This window comes from Notolabrus celidotus, chromosome 2 (assembly GCF_009762535.1).
Source record: "Notolabrus celidotus isolate fNotCel1 chromosome 2, fNotCel1.pri, whole genome shotgun sequence".
Lineage (NCBI taxonomy): Eukaryota > Metazoa > Chordata > Actinopteri > Labriformes > Labridae > Notolabrus > Notolabrus celidotus.
The window spans coordinates 30206985-30225039 of record NC_048273.1 but is presented as its reverse complement, the minus strand read 5'-3'; the positions used below and the strand labels follow the sequence as shown (position 1 = coordinate 30225039).

The following is an 18055-nucleotide window of genomic DNA, read 5'->3' as shown; positions in this document are numbered from 1 at the left end:
TTTTTTATTTTTATTTTTACTTTTTGCTTCTTTTGTTATTAAAACATATTTTTTCTGCACCCGGGTAATCCTCCATTTTCCCCATTGTGACAGTGCAGAACATGTTATTAGCAGGATAAAAATCTTTAAAAACACATTTTAAATACAATAACATTACAGAGAATCTAAACCATTTTATTATATTTGTCATTTTAATTATGTTCTTTTATGCCTGTCTGAATGTTCCCAATGCTTTTAATCTTTTAATGTAAAGCACATTGAGTTGCCCTCGTGTATGAAATGTGCTATACAAATAAAGCTGCCTTGCCTTGTCTTGCCTTGCCAGAGACTTCCATAGGTTCTCTTACTGTGACAGTTAATTGCTTAATTGATCAGTGGCTCAACAGAGGAGGACAGTGACACATTTAAAACATCAATTTGTCATATTAGATAGAAATATCATACTGGTTTAAGCCTCAAATGAAGTAATAGCTTCATTTTTTTAGGTAAATGCAACATGTGATATTCTTAAAGGCTGTTGGACTGATAAAACAGACCTTTTGTAGATGACACCATGGGCTCTGAGAACTTAAATTGATTTAATAAGGTAAAGGATTGACCAGTCAAATAAATAATAGTTTGCAGCTGTACTAGAAACCCTCAGAATACCTGGACTGAAGGTGAGACTTGAGTGTGAACACTTTGAGGCTTTGGTTTGAAAAAGAAAAGGGCATGGTAGGCAATTTTCTCTCAGAGCTTAGTTACTTTGCAAAACAGAGATGAAACACTGATGCAGCTCAAGAGTGCATTCGTTTATCTTTTAAAGCTCCCGTGAGGAACTTTCTGTTTGTGTTGATTTTGTTTCCCCCTGTGGACAAAGTGTTACCTTTGTCTCTCCTTACTGATCTTGTCCAGTACATGCATGGGCAGTCTGACAGAAAATGTCATTTGATATGAAAGAAATGTGGAAACAGGGCTTTTTCCTCGACATGCTATCAATCATCCAGTCTGATACCCACCCCCTTGCAGTGGTTACATGCATTGAGGATTACAATATAAAATCTGCTATTGTTGTTGATGATGGTCTGTTTGCTTTTCAAGCTCATAAAGAGGCATTACTGTTCATATCAGTATGTTTCATAACCTGTTAAAACTCCTCACAGGGCCTTTAACTGTGAACGACTTACTTAAATAAGATCTCTTATAAAGTGACAGAGGAGTGTGACCATTCCGTTTTGTGAATATTGTTATGAGCGCCCCCTGCAGGTGGCAGATCAGAATGGCACGTGGTGTGACTGTAAAGCCCTGTCAGGGATCACTGTGGTAACATGAAATATTCAATGAAAAGTTAGATTTATAACAATAAAAGTAATGCTCCACTTGAACATATTATGTATGGTTTAAATTGGGACTAAAATCCTTTCTTTTCTGTCTTTTGCAAAATAATATTATAGTGTTTTTATGTTTCAGTACGGCAATGTTTTTTGTTTATTACATCAGTCGCTGAGAGCGTCTGATTAAAGTGCATTTTTAAATCAAGTGTAGATTTTGTAAAAAACACAATTCTTGTGGCTGCTGGAAAACAAAGCACCAGGACTATGATATATAGTTCATACAATCAGGACTTTCTTGGTAGTGTCTACCCGCATCCTTCGAGGGCACTCTGGAGAGACAGGACCAGCAGAACCGTTGATTACACCGAAAGCACATCATCATGTTACATCCACCCTGCTTCTACAAAAAAACAAACACAACAACAGGTGTTACAAAAGACAGCCATCTAAAGCAGTCAGCACTTTACATTCCAGTGAAGATTGGTAAATACCTGTATACTGCTGTAGCAGTGGGGACAATACTTGCAGTTGACTTCAATCCACTGCTCACTCAGACCATACTCAACAAGGAAAACCAATCTTCCACGGCCGTATCTGCTCTCTAGGAGCTTCTTCCTCTGCTTACTGCCACTGGAATAGTCCTCCCCCAGAGCCTCCAACCCCTCTGAGACAAGCGCATACACATGCACACACACACAAACACAACACAAATACACACACGCAAATACAAACACATAAGTGCACACAAAGGTTGCTTCTTTAGAAAAACATTTTTACAGACAAAAAATGGACAAGCGACTTTGGAGTAGCACTGCTATTAAAGGTCGATAAAAGGTTGTTCCAATGAGCCTGCTATCTACAGCTGTACCAAGATATTAAAAAGTCACGTCAGGGTTTATCTGATCACTGTGACATAGAAAATATTACAAGGTTAGAAATAAAATGATTGCTTCTTGTTTGGAAATCAATCAAGGTTTCAATAACTCTTCATATCAGACAGGTCGATTTTTGCTGCTCACTATTTTGTTGTCGTTTAATGCTCAATTATCCTGTCAGTATGCTTGTGAGGTATGAAAAGAACACTTCATCCTCCAAATATTCAAATCCATTAATGTTCATGTTGAATAAATTAATGTGATATTTTCATATTGTCAAATGCCACACACTACTTTTTCTTTTGACTAAAACAGAGCTCAGTTAGTGGATGAAAATCCACCTGCCTCAGTGAACATTTCAATGAATAATGTAAAGTAAAAGGCTTCTGTGTTTCAGACTTAATCCTTTTTCTATCAAAATACAGCCACAATCAGGGCGCTGGTGGCCTAGTGGTCTAAGCGCCTCATGTATAGAGGCTATAGTCCTCGTCGCAAGGGTTGCCGGTTCGACTCCCGGCCAATTGTCCATTTGCTGCATGTCTTCCCCCACTCTCTAGTCCCCACATTTCCTGTCTCTCCTCAGCTGTCCTATATATAAAGGCAAAAAAGCCCTAAAAATATACCTTCAAAAAAAAAGAAATGTCAAAATGCAAAACTGTAATTTTAAGTTAGTGTAAATGCCACTGTACATTTTCAGGGTCTGCAGGTCAGTTTATGGAGTTTATGATTGTAGATAAAAATGAAGAAGAGACATACAGACACATATTTGAATGCTTTTGTACCTTGTGAGTCAGGCAGTGGTGCGAAAAGGGCATTTTGTCCTTTTTCTTTCTCTTCCTCTTTTTTCTTCTTGTCCTTACAGTCTGTTCCATGGTACGTCTTTTTGCAGGAGACACAGAAGGCAAACTTACAAACGGAGCACATTGCTGCCATGCTGGACTTCTCCACGATAACGGCCGCAGCGCAGGTACGTCGAGGACAGTACACCACATCTGAGAGGAGAGAGGAGATCACAACAAAATAAAAATTGTTTTCTATTAAGTTATTCTCTAGAAAGGTTGGTATGTGTCTCATTAACAGTCATTCTGATATGTTCTCAGTTTTATAAAACATAAAACAAACAAACCAGGCATGTGGTCTAGAGTCGTCTGAAGCAGGAGACGATCATAGCGGCTGAACAGCTCCTCCCCAACCAAACTCTTTACCTACAAAAGATATGCAAACAAAAAGTTAGAAAACTAAATATATTATAAATCTGTAAAGGGGGTTTATGTTGGCAACAACTATAAGTGTGCTTTGATAAGCTATAGCAATACAGCTTGGACAATGCTTGGTAAGATATGAGAGTTTCTACTGACAAGTTTAAATGTTAACTCAACATTAGGTATCCCTCCCAGTGTCCCAAAGTCGAGAGTATTTGGCAGAGAGGACAGGCGGCTTTGGACCGTACCTGTGCAGGTGTAGGAGTAGCAGGGCAGTCTGCATCGGGACAGGTGACATTCTGGACATTCCCCTCTGTTATCTGGAGCTTACAGAACTTAGCAAGACAACCCCTGCAGAAGATATGGCCACACTCAAACATCTGTATGCACTCTGAGCCGAGCCAGCCCATAAAACACACACCACAGTCAAACACGGTGGTGGTGAACGCTTTCTGTTTCTGGTCCGCATTGTAGATCAAGATCTGGGACATTAGGGCCTGAGAGGGTGTTAAGGAGAGACCAGAGGGAGTTTGGTGTTCATTGCGAGGGGATTTTTTTGGGTGGATAGGCAGAGAGGCAGATCCATTTTGTCCACTGGGATCCGGAGGGTGAGGGTAGCTAGAGGAGAGCAATGATGAGACTGAAGAATCACCTCCATTTAAGAAGTCTTCCTGGTTGTGCTCTGAGACAGCTTTAAATTCTGAGGTTTCTAGCTTCTGGTCGGTCTCCTCTTCATCTGAGACATCTGATATCTTTTTAGCATCAGCTGCAGTTCTTGGGATTAGAATATCCACCTTTTGGTCTGGGTTTAGACCATTCTGGCTCCCTTTGCTGTGGTAGGTAATCAAATTATTTTGGCCTGATTCTTCCTCTTCCTGTGAATCTTCGCTGCTACCTTTCGATTGATCAGAATTTACAAGAATCTCAGTTGTATGCTCAGCTCCTGAGGATGTTGCAGAAAGGTCTGATACCACATCTGATGGGAGCTCAAGGAGAGGATGCATGTCTAGGAACCTGAGGGCATCCTCTTTAAGAAACTGTATCCAGGTGAAGAGCACAACAGCGCCCCAAGTGGCCTTATAGAGATCAGTGAGATGAGCATTCAGTGCAGAGAGCTGCGGGAGGAGAAAACAGAGCAAATAGACTGATGTAATCTTTATTGACATTCTGAAATCTCTCTAACACAAACACCGGACACACACCCAGATATACAGTTTTCATTGACCCACATTACTTCTATAATTACCTGAATGTGTGTCAGCCAGCTGCAGGTGAGGGTGAAGGAGGGAGGAGACGATGATGGGTAGTCCTCAGGGAGTTCAAAGGTCAGATTCAGTGGAGGGAGGAACGATATCTCATACTGCCTCAGTGTTTCACCTGAGCAACAATTAACATAAGAATCATTCCCAGTCTTAACAGCCTGTAATACCTCAGTGTTCCCATTACATTCCCCCTTATTCCTATGAACCACTACCTTTGACACTGAGTATTATTTTTTAGGGCAACCTATAACCTTTACTCAATTACATTTGAAAGACAAATACCATACTTTTGACTCCACTCCATTTCTATCATCGCTCTAGTTACTCACTTATTTTGCTTTGAGGTCAGCTGATCAATATTAATTTATTTTCTGAAATCAAATCCAAAAGACCGTAAACTGTTCATGTTTGGTTTGTCTCAGTGGTGTAGCCGTAACCTCAGTTGAGCGTAGAGCAAATGGAGACCAAACGTTATTCAGATCAGTCTGTTCATTTAGTCGTGGTGATGATGGCTATAGACGAGAAGGATGAAGATTCTCTACCTGAAGCACCGCGGCCATATTGAAGCCCACGTTTGAGGTTTTGAAAATAAATAATTATTCGTATTATTGTAAATCTCTGATCTGTTTAACTCACACAAACTTCATCACAGCCTAAAAATCACCATCTAACCTGAGACAGCAGGTGGAAAACAAACTTATTTTATTCTAGATACACATTGTAAACTTGTCTGTGCTTGTAGTAACTTAGTTTATATTTCATGGTATACTTTTTAGAAATTAAATAATGTTTTCTAAATATACATAATGAAGCAGAATGTAGGCCTACCATCAATTCTTGACTGCACTCATGCTTTGTGAAAATACGTTTTGGGATAGTTAAAAAGTACTTTGAATACTTCAGTATTTTTAAAAGCAAGTACTCCAGGACTTTAACTAAAGTCATAATTTGACTGAACAACTTTTACTTGTATTGGATTAATGTTTGACCAGGAGGATCTATACTAAAATAATGAAGCTGTGTTCTTTATCCACCACTGCTTAGGTCAAGACCTGAGAAAGCAATCTAAAAACACACCTTATAGTCCCCTCAGGGCTTCCGTACTTATACTGCAAGTGTTTGTTTACTTTTCATTCTTCAAGTATCTTACAGCGTGCTTACAGTAGTTATACACTTTTAACCGCATTAATGGAATTGAATCATTATTGCACCCTTTAGTTGGTGTTAATCTCTGATGTACCTTCTTTTAGAACCACGGTGAAGTCTGCGGGCAGCTCGACAGACACTCGTATTTCTCCAGCAAACTTCGGCTCATCCCGGAAGAACTCTTCTGCATCGAAGATACTCTGGAGAGCGAGTAGTTCGTCCTCCTGCTCCTCCCTGTCCGCATTCATCCCTCCGGCTCTTACTGTAACTTACTGACACTTCCCTCTGTAAAGACAGTCAATCTGCCTCTTCGACTAAATATGTTGAATAAGTTACAAAAGTTTCATTTCGTTTAGACTGTCCTAAGTGTCAGATTAGAGTCTTGCTGCTCTGTATGCCTGCTGCCAGTCCGGCTGCCCTTCCCACTGTTGACTCATCTGTTTATGATGCAAAGCTCAGCAACATCAACCCCAGCCTACTCTGCTTTTATTATTGTTCAATGTGCCATTCAGGGCCATCGTGTAAAACACTGCTTCCATATTTTATTTAAAGCGTTAAAATACAGTGAATGAGCGTTCAAACATATATGTTGTGACTTGTACAAGTAAACTTACACAAGTACTGTACAGTACACTGCAATAACATGTTGAGGTACTTGTATGGTTTCTTGTATGGTTTATGATATTGTAGGTCATTTTTTATTCTACCAAACTGTGTTTGGCAATTTTAGTTCCTTGTCTGTTTACAGCTTTAAACATTTTTTGAACAGCAGAAACACAGCTGCCACTGATCATCAGGAGGCTTCCTGCTTGGGGCGAAGCTACAACATCAGTTTGAATTTGGTTGAATCTTCAATTAAAACTCTTCAAATGGAGGAGTAATGGCTGTCATAGACTTTTGAAATTTCATGTTAGGGCTAGGTTACTGTTCTGCGATTTAATTTGAAAACAATTAGATGATTTGGGGTTTTACTTTGAAATTAATAGACACTGGAGACAAATTCAATTCATTTTAATTAAATGGCCTAAATTGGGCTTGAATAATAATAATAACCCTAACCCTTGTACTGTATACCTTTTTGTTTGCTGCTGTAACTCCTTGAATTTCCCCGTTGTGGGACAAGTAAAGGAGTATCTTATCTCATATCTTTTATAGAAAACAAATGTAGTCTCAGTTGCTTAAGGATTAAACTTTGTCCCCAGGAAACTTCTTTCTTTTCATCAAATCCATATCAGGATTCTTTTTTCTAAGGAAGCAAATTTCTATTTTTGATGATTCCTGACTGTGCTTTTAATTTTTAATTAAAGTGCTTGATCATGATTGTTGAGGACATAGTGGGGTCTTATGTTCATCATACTTTCAGGTGGTTATTTTTTCAGCATGGATCAGTTGTTCTTTTGTTTTAACGGTTCATCTTCAGTGCAGCTCAGGTCTGGCTTCACTGCAGGGGCCACGGATAACGGAAGAGGAAGATGAGGATGTAAAGATTGCGGTATTGTAGCGTCAATAGAGAAGAGGCTGCAAAGACAAGAAATAAAAGTTTTAGACACAATTCTTTTGTGTTTTTAATATGAGTTATATTTACCAAAATGTGGGATTTAGTGTTTGAATTTTGATGCACATCAGTTTAATGCAAGTCATTTTCTGAGGCCAGCAGATGAACACAACAATGCACAGATCCTAGGTGTTGTTTTAAATCAAAACAAATTCCCTTGACCCCAAAAATAGTATTTAAATCATACACAAGTCTGAAGGAATGGAAACAAACAGAACTGACTTAAACATTGTTAGAGCACTTGTCCTCAGGGTGGTGCAACAGGGAAGGCCATCAAATCTACTGTCTCCTACTGACTGCTGAGAAAGTATTCTGTATTTCTACCTGGTATAAATATCTTAAATACTAACTCATAAAAGACACAACTTAAGGTTACTCTGTTTAGGAAGTCAATAAATAAAAGTTTAAGGCACTACACAGTTCCATCATGTTAACAGTGAGTATCCTGACTGTGTAGAGCTACCAAAAAACTGATGCAATAATACATAGTCCACCTCCATGACAGCTGAGGTGACTCCAATTGTTCAGTACTTTAAACATTTTATTTAAAAAAAAAAACTATATATATTAACATTTAAGACAGTAATTGTGTTAGTTAGATTGTTAATGTATAAAAGAATCCAGATACAAAATTTGTTCCGAATAAAAATATGTCAGAGCAGCCCCAATGGGATTCTGTCAGTAGCACAGATAAGGAAAGACATTACACTGTTATTACAGTACTGTGACAGATTGCAAACCTACGTAATTAAAAAAGAAAAAGAAATGTTTGTAGCATATAATACTGTCATCATCATTCATTTAAAAATATAAACTTTTGAATCAAAATTAGAAAAAAAATCTGATATTAGGTAGCTGATGTTGTACTGTTATTTGAAGGGTTAATTTTAGTGTCCATCAGTTGTGGCTGTAGTTTTCCTTCAGGTTGTTTTGGACCTCTGCCATACTCAAGGGCTCAGGAAGTCTCTGGGATTTCAACTCCACAATCAAAGGCCTGGAGACTGTTTTAGGTTTCACCATGGCAGTCAAAGGTCTGGGGCCTCCTTTGGTTTTAAACGCAGCACTCCTCTGAATGTCATCCGCTGCTGCTGGATTGAGAGAGATAGACAAAGTATGCACATGCTCTGGATATTGTTGTTCATTATTTTTAACATGATCCTACAAAAACCACAAATTCAAAACACCATGATCAAGTTACACATTGCCATTTTTTATTAAAAAGCTTATTTACTGATTTTTCTGGTCTGCCCTTTGGTGCTCCTGGGGTATGGTTTGGGGGCTGGTGTTATTTTGGTTTGCTGAGCTGTAACTGAGCCGCTCTGATTACCGTCTGACTCCCTGACACACTCCTGCTTGTGTCGTTCATCCCACGCTTTCAGTTTGCAGTTCCTGGAGCAGTAGAAGACCTTGTGGCAGCGGCTACAGGCAGTCAGCTTCACGGACACCGAGCGGCCGCAGTGATAGCAGAACTTGAACTCTGGAGTCCTGAGAATAATAAAAATCATAAACATTTAGTCAGGTACAGGCTCCTGGAACATTTGCTTTTCCTTTCTTGTGTGTCAAATCAGGTAATAAAGTTTTATTCTGAGCTGTATACAACAAATATATATGATATGAATGTGTGTATTTATGTACCTGTGGTTTCCTGTGATGGGTGACAGACTTTCACTGCTAGGAAGGGATCCATTAGAGGACCCTGTGTGAAGACACCTGTCAGTACATGTTTACAGTACAAATACACCCGTTCATAGTGAAAAGTGTGAAAAATAAGAATACTGTGCTTACTATTCAACTTGAGGTGTTCTTCGTCCAAATTCTTACCGTGCCTCTTGCAGGCGGTCTGTCTCAGCAGATCTCCCATCATGTTCAGCAGATGGCGCCGTGTTTTGAATATTTCTCTCTCACGCATGTTCAGAGCGTGGAAGGGAGTGTGGGCAATACGCAAGTCCTGGATGATATCGTTAAATATACAAGCATCAAAAACAAAAAATAATACTCATCATTTTCCTCTGTTTTCAGATTCATTGTGAAGTGTTTGCATTAAACTCAGTTCAGTGTGGATAGAAAGGTAAATGGTGTGTTACCTGGTTAAAGGAGTGGTGCGCGTAATCTACTGCATTTCCAACCAGTTCGCCCACCTTCACTGGAATCAAGATGTCGGCACCTGCCTTGGCTAACATGTCCAGCTGCATTAAACACACAAACACACCCGTACACACACACCTACTCCATTTGTAAGTGTCTTGAGACAACCTTTTTATGTTTTAGCGCTATATACACTACCAGTCAGAAGTTAGGACACACCTTCTCATTCAATGGTTTTTATTTATTTATTTTATTTTCAACATTGTAGATTAATACTGAAGCTGAAACTAATAATCTGGTTTTGCCATAATCTGGATTATAACAGTAGTCAAATAGGGCTATCCATTGTGTACTAACCCTACTTCTGAACAACACAACTGATGGTCTTAAACACATTAAGAAGGCAAGTCATTCTACAAATTAACTCTTGACAAGGCTCATGTTAATTAGAAACCATTCCAGGAGACCACTTCATGAGGCAGACTGAGAGAATACCAAGAGTGTGCAAAGCTGTCATGAAGGAAAAAGGGGGTTACTTTACAGAATCTGAAATATAAAACATATTCTGCTTTGTTTAACAATTTTTTGTTCATTAAATAATTCCATACATGTTCTTTCATAGTTTTGATGTCTTTGGTATTAATCTACAGTGTTTACAATAATTAAAATAACAAACCCCTGAAAGAGAAGATGTTTCCAAACGTTTCACTGGTAGTGTAAATAAAATTGCTTGATCTACTATCTTTCAAATGTTGTCTATATACGCCTGTGTCTGTACACTGGTGTATGTACCAGCTTAGCTCTGTTGCCACCTAAGTGGTATTTGAAGTTGGCGAGGGCACAGAGAGCACTGCCCACCCTGCCACCGAGGGGAAGATTGGGATTTGCTCCGCCCTTCAACAGCTCCTCTACTGCCTGTGCAGAGAGAAGGAACAGGTTTAAGACAAAGCAGGGTTTTAGAAATGCATGCGCGTGTGTGTGTGTAAATCAGGGTTGCACTACCATGTCATTCCCAGATGCAATAGCCAGGGAGAGAGGTGAGTGTCCACTCCAGAGGAGATCCGTGCTGGCACCGTGGGAGAGCAGGAGTGCTACTATTTTACTGACATTCTGCAAAAACAACAAAATAGTCACTTAAACAGACCACACTGATTGCGAATAATTTTAACAGTTTTCATATGAGATGGTCTGAATCTATGTGTGAGTGTGAGCTTGTGCATTAAGTACTAACCCTGTGGTCACTGTCTCTCTGACAGGCCACATGCAGGGCTGTCCGGCCTCCTGCTTTGAGATTGTTCTCATTCATGCTCAGTGGTTTGTTGATCTTCAGAAAAAAAGACAAACTCAGACTGGAAATATTCTCTTACAATTTAACTATTACCCCACATCCAAGTCTTAAAAAACCTATAAAGATATGCACCTTATCCAGTTCGTATATCTCGTCCTGGTCACATGCTTGTGCATCTGGGTCAGTGACAGCGTGGAGGAGCAACTCTGTGATCTTGGGACCTGCTGAACCTGGTAGTGCTGCAGCTAAATGCAGAGGATACAGGCCTTTCCTCTACAAATATCATAAGCGAAAACATAATAGCAAATAGTTGATGGAAATTATTGATTTTAAAAGAATGTAGGGAAGCAATTTAGATGCTTTGATTATATTTTTTCTGGCACTAGTTCTTGCTTCAGAAACGTGCATCCCCTCTTTTTTCTTGTTACTAAACATTTTCCAAAAAACAGAGGCCATATTTTATGTGATATCTGGTAATGCTTGTTACAAAAATGTATCAAAATCACTGAAAAAGAAAATCATGCCTCGATTGGAAGGGGAATATCAGTGCGAGCTCCACACAGCAGCAGCCTCCTGACGGCCTCAGGGTCAGCCGCCATAATGGCTAAAAACAGGACAGGCATGGGGACCCTGCATACATTGGGATCAGCTCCTCGCTCCAATAACAGCTTCAGGGTGTTTAAACGTACGCTGCTCCTGATCAGACACACATATTGCATTGTAAAGAAGATTCTCATGTAACAACAAAATCATTACAAAAAAGAGGGAAACAAAACTGACTTCATATTCACGGCAGCTGCTTTTTGTACTGTATCCTGTGTCCCAGAGAGCTGAGGGAGCCCTTTACAACTCAGTGTCTCTGTCGATTGCTGCATCACTCCCTCTGTATTCTGGATGTTGTAGCTGCTGTCCAAGCAGGTGGAGTCAAAAGTCGTTGTATGGGTCAGTTCTTTGTCTTTGCCCTGCAGAGCAATGATAGTTGAGTGAGTTAAAAAAAGTGCCAGCTTATCAAAGTGAATCTTATGAGATGGGATCTTTGTGTTTTATACCTGAACTCCTTCTGCCGTATCTTCACAATCCATCCAGCGTTCACTAACAGGCACACTCTCATTTTCCTTCTTCTCGTCTTCCTTCTTTACTTCAACATCATCCCTCTCTGCTTCTCTTTTCTCATCAAGCTCAGGATCTTTTAACTCACTTTCTCCATACTCCTGTGTGCTCTCCATGTCACTTTCTTTCTCTTTGTCCTCCTCCTTATTCTCTCTTTCCCTCTCTGCTTTCTCTGTCTGAATAAACTCTCCACCCTCTTCTTCTTCATCCTCATTTCCTTTACTCCCCTCCTCTTGCAGGTGTTTAGCTTCTGCAAAGGTCTCCGGCTCCTTCAGCTCAGTGATAAGCTTGTAGTCATTGAACACTTTGGTGCTGTGATGTGAGTAAAGCAAAAAAAACCTCAGGGTAACGCATCTACATATGATCAAAGAGTGGTAACACTGTTGTGAGAGGTAAAAGTCTATATATAGGAAATGCAAACTGATATCCAGTTGCTTTTCTTTGTCTCATGACATAAAAGTGGAAAATGTTAGCTTCGAATAGCAGAATATACATTTTTGAAAGATCAATTTTATTACACCAAGGGTAAATTGATCAATTGGTGCATTAATACTTATATTCATTTTACGAGTGAATATGACACAAATCTTCTGTTTATTTTGTCATTTTTTGACACTGAGTGAAAGATTGTTGGGTTAAGATCTGTATGTTGGACTCCTATGAAGAGGTCACTCTGGGCTCTGGGAATTTTGACTTTTATCTTATTATTTATGGACTAAAGACTAACCGTAATAAAATAAAGCGGCTCTAACTTCTAAATTAGAGAGGGGACTGTAGTGTGGCTCATTGTTAGGGGTTCTCTAAGGTGAGTTGTCAAACCTGAATGTATCTGTGGCCAAGTCCACTTGGCTGATCTGAGGACTGCTCCCACACGCAGAAGAAGACCTCAAAGCCTGATGACACATTACAGGGAAATAAGCTTCATGTAAATATTCCAAACACTACATAATCCTTAATTCATGACTAAAGGTATAGGGTTGATTTTACAAAATTAGAGATTAGGAAGAATCTCACTTGAGTTTTGGCAGGTGGCTCGACAAAAGGGGTGTGCAGAGACTGAAAAGGGTAGTAGATGACAAAGCACACAGCCAGGGCGGACATGCCTTCACTATTCAACTTGTCAATATCTGCACCCATATCCAACAACAGGTGGATGACATTATTATGGCAGTTAACCTGACAGGTACGGGAGAGAACAAGACGATGAGCATGAGGCCAAAATCAAACACTTTTCTACTGATGGTGAAAATGTCAGCAGTTCAGATTTTAAAAGAGTCCCTTTGACTTCTCCACCAGGTTTAGATAACAGAAAAGAGCAAATGATTGTGTTTCAGCATCTATAAACAAAGATGGAAATAATATAATGACATCTTACAGTGGCAGCGATCAGTGCAGTGTGCCCATGTGAATCAGCCACATCAGGATGGACCGCCCCGGTCTGGAGGATCTGCATTACAGCTTGCAGCTCACCTCTGGAGGCATGCTGGATCAACAACTCTGAGCTCACCTCTAAAGGCCCTTTAGGACCAAAACTATCTCTGTTCAAAGAGAGAACAGCTGCCACATCCCAGTCCACATTGTTGGCCTGTTGTCTGAGAGACACACAGAGAGTTACATTTTTGTCAGCACATATATAATTTTATCTTTCTTGTACAGTAGTCTGCATGCCCTTTTCTTTCCTTATAGTCTGAATGCCTGACCTGTGTTTGTGTATGTGAGTTTGCATGCGGGAGTGTAAGGGCAGAGTAGAGAGAGGGTCTCGCTCGTAGCCTTGGTGCAGATAAGCATCAGGCTCCCACAGCTCGCCATAAAAGCATTGATCCAACTCTCTTCTGCGGCCAGGGGGCAGTGGCAAGTGGTCTCCATCTGTTGAGTAAGTCTCAATTTCTGGAGGGAGGATAAAAACCTCATCTGGAGGGACATCGCTCTCGATATATAACTGGAAAGAACGTAGAATTAATCATCTGCTCCAAGTTAAATCACAAGTTCATGTATGCGTATTATGGTCATACTTTACCTTGTAGTGTGTCCTTGCTTGAGTCAGGGGATAATCAGTAGAGGGCTGGTTAAGAAAGGAAGAAAATAAGCTAAACAGTAAACAAAAATTACAAAGATTCAGTCTTGAAGTCTATGAAGAAAATTATGAGCCTTTCACTCCTATTCACATGTGGTCGAGTCAGTGTTTATTACCTGAGTGAGGGAATCCGTGTTGTTAGCTGGGTCCATGTGGGAAGCATACTCAGGGAAGCTCTTCATGCTAAAACCCTCTTCTACTGTGGTACAAAGCTTTAGCAGCCGCTCCCCAAGCCATAGACCCACATCCTCACAACCATCTGGATCACTAACCACACCTGGACCAAACCTCTGGTCTGCGTGGTACAAACCCTAAAAGGGATGTGGAGAGGTTCATTGCCATTCACTGACATGCATAAATAATGAAATATCCATCCCAAAAAAAAATCACATTTACCTGGAAAGTGGCTTTATCAGGGAACACTTGTTTCCCATATCCTTCCTTCCTGTTGAGGTAGAACTTGCCGATGAATGTGTGGCCAGTGGGCCAGCAGTAAAGTCCATCACCATGTTTGTAGTCTTTGTGGAAATAGCCCTCATAGAACTATCAATCAATCAGACTTTATTTATAAAGCACTTTTCATACAATAACATTGTAACACACAGTGATGTACATGAAAGAAAGATATATACAGAATAAAAATAAAAAAACCCAACCCATCCTAATCCCAACCCCAGCCCTGACTCCAAACCCACCCCACAATCCGAAGGTTAAGAACACAATATATGCAACAATAATAAGAATAATAATAATAATAATAATGATAAGAAGAAGAAGAAGAAGAAGAAGAAGAAGAAGAAGAAGAAGAAGAAGAAGAAGAAGAAGAAGAAGAAGAAGAAAATAAATGAAAAATAAAAGAAGTTGCTGAACGAACTGAGGAAACGCTCTCATATTATCTTAATGAGGAAACACTGGAGGAAACATAAGATGTTAAAACTCAACACAGGAAATTAAAATCACCAAAATGAAATACATTTCTAAGATAATAAAACCCTAAAATATCAAAACATTGAAAGAAAATAAGATGATGACTTAAAAGAAGTACAGAAAATAAATAAAAAGTGAATACAATTTGAACTTGATAATACATGAATAAATAAATAAATAAATAAATAAATAAATAAATAAATAAAGTAAGGTGAAATAAAACTGTTTAACTCAATTAAAGTGAGACTAAAAATGTAGGTCTTGTGTTTGATTTTAAAAATGTTTATGCTCTGTGCATTAAGGACTCTTATGACACTTTTTAATGTATTATAATCCATGTTCATACCTCTCCATTTCTCCAGGTGTACCTTCCTTCGCCGTGTTTCAGTCCGTTCACAAATGTTCCTTCATATCTGGATCCGTCGAGCCAGTCTTGAACCCCGAGTCCCTGCAGTCTCTCCTGGACCCCGAGTCTCGGCAGTCTATCCTGAATCCCGAGTCCCTGCAGTCTATCCTGAATCCCGAGTCCCTGCAGTCCCTCTGACCCCTGCCCCTCACCTCCTCGCCTCGGTGTTGCGACGGATCCACCTTTACAGGTCGACGGCATTTTCATCCGGTGCATTATCCTTTCAGAATAACTCCCATGAATCAACGTGAATACAACAGAAATGAGTCTAGAGTATCTACAGCAGCTTCAGTGTTCAAGAACAACATTTAAGTTTTTCAGATTTCACTTCTGACTTTCCGGTGAGTACCAGTTGTCATGGCAACAGTTGAATCATGAACTGGGTGGAGAAGTTGGCCATACGCATGCGCAAACGAAAACCGGAGTTTAGAAAGCCCAAACACTAAGGTGGGTTACAGTTTTCAGGCACTGTTTCTTCTAAATCAGATAAATATATACATCCTCAAACATGCACACAATGAAACACCTACTTAGCATAGCTGACCTATCCTCAAAAACAACATGACTGAATATTAGTGTATCCAGCTCACTATGAGAAGACATATCTCAAAATGCTCATATTAAACTTTGTAATCTTATTTCAAGTACAAGATGGTCTCAAACCTAGAGAAGTGCCGCTATAATACAACTCAAATTAAGGTGAATATATCTCAAATGAAGAAGTTGACATGAATGTATTAGTGCAAAAATCTTTTTTGAGTGGAAAAATTTCTAATTGTAAGCATTCCTGGCTTATTCTGAGACACTAAGCTTTAAATTACTGGTAAAATATTGGTTAAAATAAGATTTCCCTGCTCATTTTAGCAGAAGTGCAAGCTCTAATTTACAGATATGAAGGAAAAGGGGAGTAGGTCATTATCAGAGAGCATGGTTATCCTTGTTAAGCCTAAGTGTTTCTCTGTATAGGGTCAATCCAGCAGAAGCATCCTGTGAGTGTGTGTGCTTATATGTCACCTGACACTTTTCCCTGTAACTGATACTGCAGAACCTGGTTTCAGCATGCAGTTCGTCGCTGTAGGTAAGCATAGAGGGTGGGGATGACATCAGTTTACATCAGATATATTATTACATATCCTTTAAAGTGGGTTGAGATCTTATTCAATGACACATCAATCCTCTAATACGTCCTGAAAAAATTAAGCTGACACACATTTTAATGGGCTTGTTAACACTGTATTACACTCTACGTTGATTTGGTTGAATTTAATTATTTTTACATAACATTAATAAGCTTCCTATGAATGGTGAGTCCGCCATGAACCTCATGCTCACAGCTGAAAAATCCTTTAACCATACAGTAACTCATAAACTATTTGGTCTTTTCCACATTTTAATATATAGGACAGATAACTAGTTAATTAAGGACTCTTACGAAAACATATCTTTGATTTTACTATACAAACTCAATCTGAAGGAAAGATTTGGATTGATCATACAATAAAGATCATATTTCCTTTGCTCTTAATGTTTGTTTTTCCACTAGTGTACACATGGTAGATTTAATTGGATCACAATATAATGCTTGTGGTAAAAGAATCACCCAAAGGATCACAAATCAGATCATGATTTGCTTAAGTTCGACTGATTAAACAAGCAGAACACTTAAAACTTCCCAAACTACACACACTTTGTATAGACCTCAAACAAGGTAACCTCTCTGGGGATGAATAAAGCCTTGAGTTAATTTCTCACTGTCCCTTTGTTGTCATTTTGTTACACTGAAAAATGAACTACTACATCCCTCCATTTAATTTCTATATTATCCCATCTCCTGTATGATGTTTATTTGATTGACAGTCATTACAAAGTGTTCTCATCTTCAGGTATTTTATGTTCGCTTCTGGTCAAAGGAAGTTTAATGTGCAGAATTAGGTTTTGATAAAGGTACTGTTTCAAGTTACCTCTCTATCACTCTACAGTTTCATTTAGCAGACGCTTTTGTCCAAAGCGACGTACAACACAAGCAAGAATTTAGACTGGAGGGAAAAACCTTAGTAAGTGCGATAAAGTGCTTCAAGTTGATTGGCCACAGGTTCTGCCATCTAGTGCCAGAAGAAGTGCCAGGTTTTTTTGTTTTTTTTATAAAAAGATAATGTAGCCACAGCTTATCACAACAAATAAATCAAGTCAACAATATCGTTCAACATGCAATATTCAGTCCTAAAGATTCGATAAGAGCTGGGTTTTAGACCTTCTGATTCATTCTACCCCTGAGAAAAAAGAGGAGATGGGTCAAGTTAAGTGCCTAAGTGTTCCCTGAACAGTTGAGTCTTCAGACATCTCTTAAAAGTAGAAAGGGACGCTGTAGATCGTAAGGAATTAGGTAATTTATTTCACCAGTTGGGAACAACAGAGGGGAAGAGTCTAGCTAGAGATTTAGAGCCATGCTGGGCTGGGAGCACCAGGCGTCTTTCACAGGCAGAGCGTAGTGGGTGAGACGGAGTGTAGACCTGGATGAGGGGTTCCAGGTAGGCAAGAGCCATTTTTGTCACTGTTTTGTCTTGTTAGCAGCGGGGTGACATGTGCTGTTTTGGGCAAGTTGAAGACCAGATGTGCTGCTGCATTCTGGATCATCTGCAGAGGTTTAAATGTACAAGCAGGGAGGCCTGCTAGAAGAGAGTTGCAGTAGTCAATGCGTGAAATCACAAGGGCCTGTACCAGAAGATATGTTCTCACATTTTTTTTACTACATTAAAATATTATTGTTATTTATATACATCCCGACCGCACACAACGCAACAGCATAAGCCAG

The 18055-nt window shown here is 39.4% G+C and overlaps 2 protein-coding genes across 4 annotated transcripts; both read right to left on the bottom strand.

Moving 5' to 3' along the window:
- Window positions 1-7: 7 nt before the first annotated feature.
- LOC117826365 (E3 ubiquitin-protein ligase RNF14-like) lies at window positions 8-8328 on the bottom strand. Its single transcript, XM_034702367.1, has 8 exons — window positions 8221-8328; window positions 5893-7316; window positions 4637-4767; window positions 3639-4505; window positions 3315-3393; window positions 2971-3180; window positions 1805-1977; window positions 8-1713 (listed from the first exon to the last, which is right to left on the bottom strand). The coding sequence occupies exons 2-8, from the start codon at window positions 6044-6046 to the stop codon at window positions 1576-1578; spliced, it is 1752 nt and encodes a 583-aa protein (XP_034558258.1). The 5' UTR covers window positions 6047-7316; window positions 8221-8328; the 3' UTR covers window positions 8-1575.
- Window positions 7354-15614, bottom strand: ankmy1 (ankyrin repeat and MYND domain containing 1). 3 transcript variants are annotated; one of them, XM_034702291.1, is made up of 20 exons: window positions 15184-15614; window positions 14307-14453; window positions 14027-14221; window positions 13854-13898; window positions 13537-13775; window positions 13212-13428; window positions 12851-13012; window positions 12656-12729; window positions 11776-12148; window positions 11507-11688; window positions 11251-11422; window positions 10859-10999; window positions 10670-10762; window positions 10441-10548; window positions 10231-10353; window positions 9438-9539; window positions 9139-9301; window positions 8989-9049; window positions 8585-8838; window positions 7354-8441 (listed from the first exon to the last, which is right to left on the bottom strand). In XM_034702291.1, the coding sequence occupies exons 1-20, from the start codon at window positions 15457-15459 to the stop codon at window positions 8251-8253; spliced, it is 3318 nt and encodes a 1105-aa protein (XP_034558182.1). In that variant the 5' UTR covers window positions 15460-15614; the 3' UTR covers window positions 7354-8250. The 3 variants fall into 3 exon arrangements, with proteins under 3 accessions (XP_034558182.1, XP_034558192.1, XP_034558201.1); XM_034702301.1 differs by having other exon boundaries at window positions 9175-9301; XM_034702310.1 differs by having other exon boundaries at window positions 7354-8438; window positions 9175-9301.
- Between the last annotated feature and the right edge of the window lie 2441 nt (window positions 15615-18055).